Genomic DNA, 11,516 nt, shown 5'->3' on the forward strand with positions numbered 1-11,516 from the left:
ATAGCATTTCTTGGTTTCTACCTACTTGAGACTAGAGGTGGCCAGTGGGCCGGGTTGGACCCAGCCCACCCTAACTCGCACGGCTGGTGGGTCACGTGGGTCCGACCCGGTTTCAATCCGGCACAGCCCGGCACAGCTCGGATTTAATCCGGGTTGTGTCGTGGGTCCAAAATTTTCGACACAACCCATTTCAACCCAGCTCAGTTTAACCCGTTTGATTCGACCCAAATCGCACAACCCGTTTTGACTCATTTAATTCGACACACCTAGCCCGTGAACCCACCTAACCCGACCCACCTGGCACAACCCAGCCCGCACGGCCCACCCGCACGAATGACCCACCCAACCCGCACGAGCCAACCCACCTAACCCGCACGCATGACCCACCCAACCCGCACGCATGACCCACCCAACCCGCACGGTCGGCACAACCCGCACGGCCCGCACAACCCGCACGGCCCGCACAGCCCGCACAATTCGCACGACCCGCACGGCCCGCACGGCCTAACATCCATTTTAAAAAAAAAACGGCTAGTTTTTTGTATCTAACGGCTAGTTTTTTGTATCTAACGGCTAGTTTTTTAAGTGTATGATCATCCATTCTATTTTTCCTATAAATACCAATTCCATTTCACTCAAATTTCCACACAAATTCAAGCTTTCTTTCTCTCTTACTTAAAAATTCTTATTGTTCTCAAATTCTCAAGTGTTATATAGAGTTATATTTTTGTTAAAAAAATCTCCTTAATATTATTATTAGTATTCTTAAGATTCTAAAAAAAAAAAAACTTCTTCTCCATATTATAATTAGTAATCATACAAAAAAAAATGAGCTCAAGAGGAGGAATGGGAAGGAGTCAAAGTGGTGGTCGAAGTGGTAGCCAAAGGAGTGGTGGTGCAAATTTTTCGTATGAAATTAATACGGAAAATTTAAACCAATTTGTCAATGAATATGGAGATTATGGTTTAGGAGATAGGCAAAATATTCAAACGTCTCCACCACAACATTTCTCCCACGAGTCCCACCAATCATCAAGTTCAACTATGCCACCTCCATCGCAACCAACATCTCAACCTTCATCTCAAGGTAATTTCTAATTAAATTTTTATTGTTATGAATATTTAAAAAAAAAACTATTATTAATGATTATAAAGTTAGTTTAGTTTCCAATTTTCTATGATTTACAATTAGTTAATTACCATGAAAAATGCGTTTAAATAAGTATAATTAAAATATTTAAAATTTAAAAGCTTATTTTCATGAATAGCATTTAAAAATTAATTTTAATAATTTGATTTATGAAAGGTGGTGGCGGTGAAAGTAGAGGTCGAGCACATTTTTCTTGGGTGTGGAAACATTTTGAACGAGTTGAGGTCACACCCCCGGGATGGCAACCTGGTCAACCAAAGAGGTTCACGTGTACATGCCTAGTTTGCAAGGCGCTAGGTGCAAATGTCAAGTCATATAATTGGAAAACGGGAGATGGAACCGGAACCTTGAGTCGGCATTTGCAAAATAAACACGACTTGTTCGAAAATGGCCCCCGTCCTTCGGGGGGTGGCGTCCAAACACAATTGGGTGGATACATGAACCAACCCGGCGGAGGTACACCTTTCATTTATAATAAAGATAGAATGATTGATGAAATGAGTACTTTAGTTATTGCTAATGAATACCCTTTTAGTTACGGTGAAAATGCAAACGTTGAGCATTTTAATAAAGTTGCATTACAACCTGCATTTACAATTTAATTGCAAAATTAAATTTTAGTTTTCTAAAGATAGGTCCAAGCCCCCCCCCCCAAATTTCAAAAGAAGTACAATATAAGAACTACGCTGGCTTTGATTCCTTATTTTATAATATAAGGATACGTAGGCATCTTAATTAAGAGCAAGCCATCAAATTGTTAATTTTGTAAAAATTAAAACACCACACAACCCACCCGACCCTAACCCACGAACCCACCCGACCCTAACCCACAAACCCACCCGACCCTAACCCACCTAACCCACAAACCCACCCGACCCTAACCCACTAACCCACCCGACCCTAACCCACCTAACCCACAAACCCACCCGACCCTAACCCACTAACCCACCCTTCGACCCACCCTAACTCACTAACCCACCTTGACCCGTCTAACCCACGAACCTAGCTCGACCCACCCATGACCCGTCTAACCCACAAACCCAGCTCGACCCACCCACGATCCGTCTAACCCACAAACCCAGCTCGACCCACCCACGACTCGTCTAACCCACGAACCTAACCCTGGTGTGTCCAACTTCTCCGACCCAACCCACGACCCGGCCCACCCTACCCTACGTGTGTCGTGCCGTGTGTCATGAAACCCCAACCCGCGACCCACCTAACCCTAACCCAGCTCGCACGACTCGCACGGTGGACACCTCTACTTGAGACCAACTTGGTCTCAAATAGGGGTAAGAAGGTAATTTCACCTAAAAGCTAGAAACGCAGAGTATGAAGTCCTCTTGTCTTCAGAAAAAGTTTTGAATTTTTAATTGTAAAAAGTGGAGAGAGAAAGCATTTTGAGGGTCTGCTACTGTGGAGTGAAAAATTGAAAGAGGGTTTTTATTTGTACGCGAGAAGACGAAGAAGGACACGAAGAAACTCTCAATAAATTCTGAAGAATTCAAGGTGAAGGGGATGATCCAACGGTTTGTGGTTCGGTTCGGTGGGGTTTTCGCGGTGCCGGAAGTAGGATTTTCGAATAAATTTTGGTAAGTATGTTGTATTTTTTGTATTTTTTATAGTTAGGGTTTATAATGATGAATTAGGATGTTTTGTTGGTTAATTAAAAATTAGTATTTTGCATCTGTAAATTGTTGAAATTTGATGATTTATAGCCGTGAATTTCTGGAATGGAGTATTTGTAAATTGTTTTCTGGAATGAATTGGAATGGAGTATAGGTAGGGTCTTTGTTTTTGCTCATTTGACTATTTTTAATTGTCTTTTGGTGCTTAAGACTTTTTAACAAGTCTTATATTGTTATGTTAGTTACCTTGTTGTGGAAATCAATTTCTTATTTGCCTGACCTGTTGTGCCATGTCAGGTTTTTTAGATGTCTGAAATCTATCATTGGACTTTGAGTGTTCAGGAAAGTGAAGTTTGTAGAGTCAAATTAGTGTGTGGAATTTCTGGAATGAATTTCTGTGATGATTTAATTGTGTGATTTTGGGATTGTTATGAGTTTAATATGTATTCTGGAATGGAGTATGTGTGGCGTAAAATTGGATTTCTTGGTGTGTTGTTGTTGTTGTTATTTTTCAATTATTAAGTTGGATTAATGATAGTTATGTGTGGTAGAATTGGTTATGTGATTGATATATAATGGGCGCAAATTGCCTAATTTATGTAGTACTCGATAATGGTGCTTTAATATGCAGTGTTGGTATTATATTTATACCATCAGGTGTGTGGTTGGTATTGGTTTGTAGTCATATATATGCAGGATTATACCATCATGTTGTGGTTGAGTAGGCATATATTGAATTTTATGTGTTTCTAGTTGTAGACACCCATTTGTGTCTCCCCAAAACCAAACCCAGTGATGAGTACCTTTCACGTCGAATCATAATCGAATGAAGTGAAAGTGTGGAAAGCTTAGTGTTGCGGAAAACTTTAATTTCTTTTCTCTTCTCTCTGTTTTTTAAAACCTATTTTAAGAAAACAGCAAATCCAGTTTAGTTGGTCCATGATATGGGTCCAATAGTAGTGTAGTTGGATGGGGTTTGAAAAGAGCTCTCCAACGATATATTATAAGCCCAATTCCGATGAATATCGAGGAAGTTATGGCCAAATTACTGAACTGGGCCCGGTTTGAGCCTTATATGCGGCCCAATGATCTAGAGAAGGGCCTAATATGGATTTATCATTCCTAATGCAATTAGGAATGGTTTTAGTCTTCTAGATTCTTCTAGAAGGTTCTTTTCATTCCTAATTCAATTAGCACTGATAAATTGACTTTTGTTGACTTTTTAGAGTTTTATTTAGAATCAAAGAACGTTTTTGAGGAAAATACGATTTTATCCTCCTGTACGGTTAAATTTCTATTTGATTTTAGAAAACGCGTCAAAAAAGGGATTAGTGCCTAACGCCAAACATTAGCGCCTGGTGTTAATGTTGGCGTCTGGTGCAATGGTCGGCGTTGCCGCTAATCAATTTTTATCCGCGTCAGAACTCTGTTTTGGTTTTTTATCTTTTTGGCTGATTTTCTCTATAAATAGCGTTCCAAAAACTCCGTTTTCATTCATTAATTCTTATTCTTTCTAATTCTCACCAACTCTCATCAAGATTTTCTTGATTACTCTCTCTCTCTCTTCTAAACTAGCCTTCTCTCAAATATAAAAATTCCGCATTCATTAGATTTAGAAACACCTAGCCATATTCGAAGTTGCCTTCGCCCTAGACGTGGAAGGTTTAATTTCTGAGGGTTTGGTCCCTAATCTCTCTTTCAATTATTTAATTTAATGGTTGTTTATTATTTTCCTTGAAGTTACTAACGTGTGTATTTTGTTATTAGAAAGGGGTACGAGGCATCCAAGTAAGTACTTTAATGGTTTAATTGATATTATGATATAGAAATCATGCTTAGATTGTTATTTTGATTCCTAGTATCATGTTAAGATGTTTTCCTTAATTTGATGTTTAGGGTGACAACAATAAATTCCTAGTATCATGTCTAGGGTAAATTTAAGATTAAGTATGATTAAAAGTATGATGCCTTTTATGTTCTTCCAAATATTTATGATTGTTAGTATCATGTTAGGGCTAAAGCTTTGATTTTTATTGCTTAGTGACATGCTAGGGTTTGTTATTAATCTCGTTAGTATCATGCCTAAGATCTTGCTATTATTATGTTTTAACATGATTATTATAATTGTTATTATGATGATTATTATGTTGCTTGATATTTATTGTTATTGCTTAATCACGCCTTTTATGCATATTTAAAGGGAATTTGATACTTGTAATCACGCTTAATAAGATATTTAATAATCTTGTTTAGGGTTAATATGATTATAATTCAAGTGATTGCGAATAATAGATTTATTTTTGAATTAATATTCAACCAACATAGATTAAACAGGTTTAGGGTTAAATCTTATTGATTGCATGTTAGTCAGAAAGCGCACATGAATACGATCAGAATAAAGTAGAGGCCTATTACTAGGGCATGTTCAATCTCTTTTAGGTTGGATTTGTACCTTCATCCCCGAACCCTATTTGGTTCAAGACCTTATGGAGTTGACGATCTCTTGGATCGTTAAGGGGTGTAAACTTCACCTCGTGAACGGTTTACAAGTTCCTAAAAAAAACTTGTTGGCGACTCTTTTGCTTTATCTTCTTTCCCTTTGGACGCCACCGTACTTTAGTGTATGATCACAGTGGGGTTCAAGCTAGGGGTAATGCTTGAAATATTCCCTACACCAGTCGATAGGGGGTACCATATTGATCTTGTAAATTCTTTCATGTTGTTTCTTTTTGCGAAACACCATTGATGTGTACATGGTGTTTCATTATGGATATGTGTGTGTGGGGGTTGGGGTTGGTGGGGGGGGGGGGAAGGTGTTGTTGTGTGTAATGGGGGATTTCAACTCCTATATTTAATGAAATGTATTTTGCCTATTTTGTTAGTCATGCTGTCGGAGAGGGAGAGGTATGCCGACTCCTCCATTGCTGACTCCTCCATAAGCTGCAGACGTAATTGGGGGGTGAGAGTAATGAAGTTGTGTTGTATTAGATTGACAGGTGAATTAGCTCAATTAGCTGGTACTTGTGTCTAATTTATTGCCCTTATGATTTTGAATTTGCAGGGTATCTTGAAAAAAATCATGAAAAAGGTACTTGTGGCTTCTTCTGGAAAACAAACGAATAAGAGGAAATTGAAAGTTGTAGTCGAGGATGAAGTAGTTGATGATGTAGAGGAAGACCTTGAGGATATAAATGAGGTCAGTGATGGAAGTTCTGAAGATGATGATTATGAAGAAGAGGTCGAAGAAGATGATCCAGAAGATGAGTTAGAAGGTGGTGAGTACGTGGATGAGGTGGATTACCTGCAACATACTCGTAGCGAGCGTAAGCGGAAAGTGGTTGAGCAAGAAAATACTCGGGCCAATAATAGATTTATTTTTGCATTAATATTCAACCAACATATATTAAACAGGTTTAGGGTTAAATCCTATTGATTGCATGTTAGTCAGAAAGCGCACATGAATACGATCAGAATAAAGTAGAGGCCTATTACTAGGGCAGGTTCAATCTCTTTTAGGTTGGATTTGTACCTTCATCCCCGAACCCTATTTGGTTCAAGACCTTATGGAGTTGACGATCTCTTGGATCGTTAAGGGGTGTAACCTTCACCTCGTGAACGGTTTACAAGTTCCTTAAAAAACTTGTTGGCGACTCTTTTGCTTTATCTTCTTTCCCTTTGGACGCCACCGTACTTTAGTGTATGATCACAGTGAGGTTCAAGCTAGGGGTAATGCTTGAAATATTCGCTACAGTTTTTGGCGACTCCACTGGGGAAGATTTCTATTTTAATTCCTGAATTTGTTTCGGCAATGATTTAGAATGAGTGGATGAGACTCGAAACGTTCTAAGTATTTCATGTGCGTAATTTTGATTAACATTATTGTCATATGCATAAAAAAGATCTCAATGGAAAGACCATCCGTAATGAGTTAAAACATAGGATTTTACACATAGGAAATTTGAGGAATATCTTTCACAACTAGGACCGAAATAACACTGCGCGAAACTGGAAAATTTTATCGAGCACAGAAAGCTGCTGAGGCATGTAGGAATTAGCGTCAGGGACCAGGGCATTAGCGCCAGACTTTTAACTGTAGCGCCAGACGACAGTTCTGTCGCCAGGCGCTACAGCTAAAATCCGGCGCCAATCTCTGTTTGCTGGCGCCAAATTCTTCCAATACCGAGCCAGAAATATGCGTTCTAATTTCGACCAGTTTTTCGTATTGTTTGCTCAATCCTACTTTCTGATTGAGTCTTTATCACTTTTCTGAAACCCATATGTGTTCTACATATGAATATAACCCCCTGGGAATTCACTACAAGAAAACAACAAAATTGCAACGGAAAAAGTTCGTCGTAAACTATGTAAATTCCGTCGTAAATTTGGTTTACGACGGAATTCTGTCGTAAATGGTTGTCGGAAAACCCTTTGTAGGAAAATGGCCATTTTACGACGGAAATTCCGTCGTAAACCAAATTTACGACGGAAATAATATCGTCGGACTTGGACGCTCTGAGCAACAAAGGGTACATCCGAGATTGTTGAATTCACCAAACCATGGAAGTGAGTTTTTTCTAAAAACTCGCGGTGTCCCATCAACTCGCGCCAACCCTTCACGGTTAGGCTTCCGCGCGGTGCATCCGGACAATTAACCATGGACCCTCTATTGACTAAACCATATCCCGAACTTTAGAGAACTAGAGCCATGGTTAGGTTGCAAACTCATTGCATCATATTGTGCCTACTTGACTAATTGTGCATTATTTGTTGTGCATATACTATGTTTTCTTAACCGTTTGTTTGACTTGTGTTGAGGTTAAATAAATTAATGACTTAAAGAACTTTTCCTAATTAATTAATTTGAATAAATAAAGTCTAATTTTTTAATCAGAATTGACCTAGTACGACTTTAGGCATACCCCTGTTGATTAATAACACCGAAAACAGTCTCAGATTGAAGCTCCAGTAATGGCGCCAAAGTCTGAACTGTAGCGCCGCTCTGTGGAGTGTGGCGCCTGGCGACAACTCTGTCGTCTGGTGCTACACTACACAGTGAGGCGCCAGTCCTGTCGTTTTGGCGACAGTTCGGTTTATTGATCGAGTCATCACCTTTTGTCTAATTAAACAATTTGCTAATTAATTCTGTTAATCATACCTTGTTAAGTCATTAATTGAATCTAGTCACATAGTCTAGCCACATGGTCGTGACACGAGTCCAAGTATGTCACCTACACTCACTAGTCTTAGCACATACTTTGAGTACATATCACCAAGGGCATGTCTTAGGTTCATGCATGAGTTGGTTTTTTCCGTCATTTGAGTTGGGGGTACATTCTATTCCTAATTTTCCATATCCCTCCATCTACATCATTTTTCTTCACATTCTATTCCAATCTTTCTTCACTTCCTCCATCCATTGCATGTTGAATAAAGTTTGAGTCAAATAATTAACAATAAATATCCCCAAATTCCTTTTCCACAGTACTTGGTCGAGGAGAGAAGGGCGATTAATCAAGGACAACCTCTTTATTCAAGTCTCACTTTTTGATAAACCAATTCGTCAAAAGAGGAAGGCTAAAAAGATAATGGCAAGTCAAGAAGAGGTCAATGAACTTAGGAATCAATTGAATGACGTGACCGAGGTGTTAAAGGCTTTAACCCTCAAAATTGATGACCCTGTGAAGCAACAACAAATGAACCTCATGCAAGAAAGCTTGAGCAAGCTATCTAGTGACTATAAATTTCAGGGCATTAGTTCACAAGGGGTCTAGCTAGACAAGGAACTTCTTCCGCATAAGTTCAATGCCACTGACATCCCTAAATTAAAGGCAACAGATAACCCTTACTTTCATCTAAGAGATTTTGAAACTACAATGAGCATTAGGGTATCGATAAGAAGGTTTTCCCCTCTCTGTTCTCACTATCCCTCAAGACCGTTTGCCAGCAATGCTTCTTTTCTCTCGAGAAAGAAAAAACCTCCACATGGGAGTCCATAGCAAACGCTTTCATAGATAGATATAAGTGCAACATCCAAGACGAAACAGACCATAGACAACTCGAGATGTTAAAACAAAAAGAAAACGAAGGGTTCACTTCTTTCTTCAATAAATGGAAGGAAAATTCCGCTAACATGGTCAAGGCTCCTATCGAAAAGGAATTTGTGAGGATGTTTATCAAGAATCTCCAAGGGAAGTATTCAAGGCACTTAAAGTACCAACATAATTTGAATACTTTCAAGGCTGTCTATAATATAGGCATTGACATTGAAGATGACCATCTGAAAGATAATAGTGCGTGAGGAAAGAAGAACGACCATACTTCTTCTTCCTCTCCCATTAATGAGGTACATGCTACGAACACCTCTAAATCGCGAATCCAAAGGTCAAAAAGAGTGTTCACCCCACTTGGCATGAGTTATGAAACGACTTTCGAGAAGCTACATCACAAAGGACTAGTCATGCCCACATGGCCCATCAAAGATCCAGTTCCAGAGGCCAGGCCACCAAAGTGGGACCCCAATAAGCACTGCAAATATCACCAAGGAAAGGGTCACGACACTGAGGAGTGTTGGAAACTCAAAGAAGCTATTCAAGATCTGATCGATAACAATGAAACTTCTGAAATTCTAGCCATCGAAGAAGATCAAGCATCCTTCGATCCATCACTTCTTATCACACCTGTAGGAGAACCCATGATCGAGACAGCTTATATAACCTCTCTCGACGAAATGGCCATGATTGAGGAGGATGAAAGTCTTTTCTTAGATAATACCAGGGAAGACTTGTCAAGTCTAGAAGAGGACGTCCGAAAACTGCAAGATGTCGTTGCCATGTTCTTGAATATGGTAGAAGGACTAGCAAATCGGGTGATGGCCATCGAACAAAATTCTCGCCAAGGGTTTAATGAAGAACTCAATGCTCCTAAGACACGGGCAAAACGGACCATTGAAGAATAAACACCAATAGCAATGACTTACAATGAAGCTTTTGACTGTCTTCACGATCAAGTTCTTATTCACTCCATTGGTCCCAGTCAAGACTCTCCAACTGAAAAACATTTTCCCAATTGGGATCTAAATTCCTATTTTCGATACCATAGAGGTCGCGGTCACACTACTGAAAAGTGTCTCGCCCTCAAGGATCGTGTTCAAGACTTCATTGGTTCAAATCTCCTTCATGTTCCTCCGCGCGACAAGAAGGCCAAGATTAGTAACGATAGTAACAGTGGTTGTAAAGGGAAGAAGAGAGACTATCCTTCTTCTTCCGAAAACACCTACTCTAGTAACAGTGTCGGTACTTTCTACCTTAATGAGATCTTAGCCATGGATAATCGAGGATTAGAAAGCAACAAAAAAAGGATTTTAACCCTATTGGAATTAGCTACGATGATGCTTTCGATGGACTCCATGCCAATTACTCCTATTGGACCTCTTCAAGATCCCCCGCTTGAGAAGATATTGCCTAGTTGGAATCCAAATGTGCGCTGCAAGTACCATCAAGGTAAGGGTCATGCTATTGAGAGTTGTTGGAAGCTAAAGGAGGCTATCCAACACTTGATTGATAATAACAAGCTTCCCATACCTCCAGTTAACAAGAAGAGCGAGTGATGATAAAGCAAACAACACAAGACAAGAGGTGAGCTTCAACGACGAGATTTCATGACATCTTTTTTCTTTTTCTTTATTTACCCTTTCCCCAATAAGTCTAGCATAGACACCTTGCTTTTCCCTTAGAATAATTTTGTAGATTCTTTCTTTTCCCCTTCACTTTTTAATAAAATGAGCATTTATTTTCTTGCATATGATCATTTCATTACAAAAAAAAAAAAAATCCATGTCAAACTAAGCACGAGGTATACCAATGATTTGAGGCACCCCTTGTAGCCACATCATATTACTTTTCACCTTTCTAATTTACAATCCTTTCTTCATAAACCACTTTGAGCCTTGTCTAACGATAGACCTTTCATTTTTTCAACCCACATCTACCTAACCTTGGGATGGGATGGTGTGTAACATATGAAACTTCAAAAGCTTGAGTGATTTCAAAAAAATAATAAAGCAATAGTAATAATAATAAAGGTGTACAAAAGGGTAAGTGTTCCAATGTCTTTGATATGAAAATATCTTTGGTATGAACACGTCTCAGATTGTGTCTCTTATCGAGTGCTCTGTACCGTGCCTGAGAAACATGAATGCCAAGTGAGTGATAGACCGCATGATCGGGATTTCCCACACTTATAAAAATAAAATAAATGCTAAAACAAGGAAAGAAAGCTAAAAAAGAGTAGAAACTCAAGCATAAAAATATAAAGACTCAAAAGCAAGGTTGCACACCTTGGGGGCTTATTTAGGGTCTTGAGCCTTTATCCCTTTCTTCTTCAACCTTTAGCCTAACCACGTTACAACCCTTCAAAAGACCTTTTTGAGGTATACACACTTGTGCGAGGTTCGGCTAGAGCTACGTTCGGCCTGATTCCTAACGAATACGTAGGAAATCTCACATCGAGGTGTGGCCGTAATAAAAATGCATTCATATTTAAATTCACAATTGATCATATCAAGGGATCCCCTGTGCTCATCCCTATTCACTTAGAGCTAGACTTGGGGGCTTGATCCCTACATCATTAGCTTACCCAGCCTAAGAGTCACCATATTTGACTCTTTTCAATATATTTCCACACACTTAGCCCTTGCGGCCTAACTTTAGTGTCACTTTCACACACCGCACAGATACATG

General features: G+C 39.3%; 1 protein-coding gene across 1 annotated transcript; it reads left to right on the forward strand.

Moving 5' to 3' along the window:
• Nucleotides 1-2,446: 2,446 nt before the first annotated feature.
• LOC110716611 lies at nt 2,447-6,211 on the forward strand. The gene is made up of 4 exons (XM_021895259.1): nt 2,447-2,742; nt 4,550-4,566; nt 5,661-5,737; nt 5,840-6,211. Exons 1-4 carry the CDS (start codon nt 2,669-2,671, stop codon nt 6,209-6,211), a joined length of 540 nt encoding a protein of 179 aa, XP_021750951.1. The 5' UTR covers nt 2,447-2,668.
• Nucleotides 6,212-11,516: the final 5,305 nt, after the last annotated feature.

Source organism: Chenopodium quinoa, unplaced genomic scaffold (genome assembly GCF_001683475.1).
Source record: "Chenopodium quinoa cultivar QQ74 unplaced genomic scaffold, ASM168347v1, whole genome shotgun sequence".
NCBI lineage: Eukaryota > Viridiplantae > Streptophyta > Magnoliopsida > Caryophyllales > Amaranthaceae > Chenopodium > Chenopodium quinoa.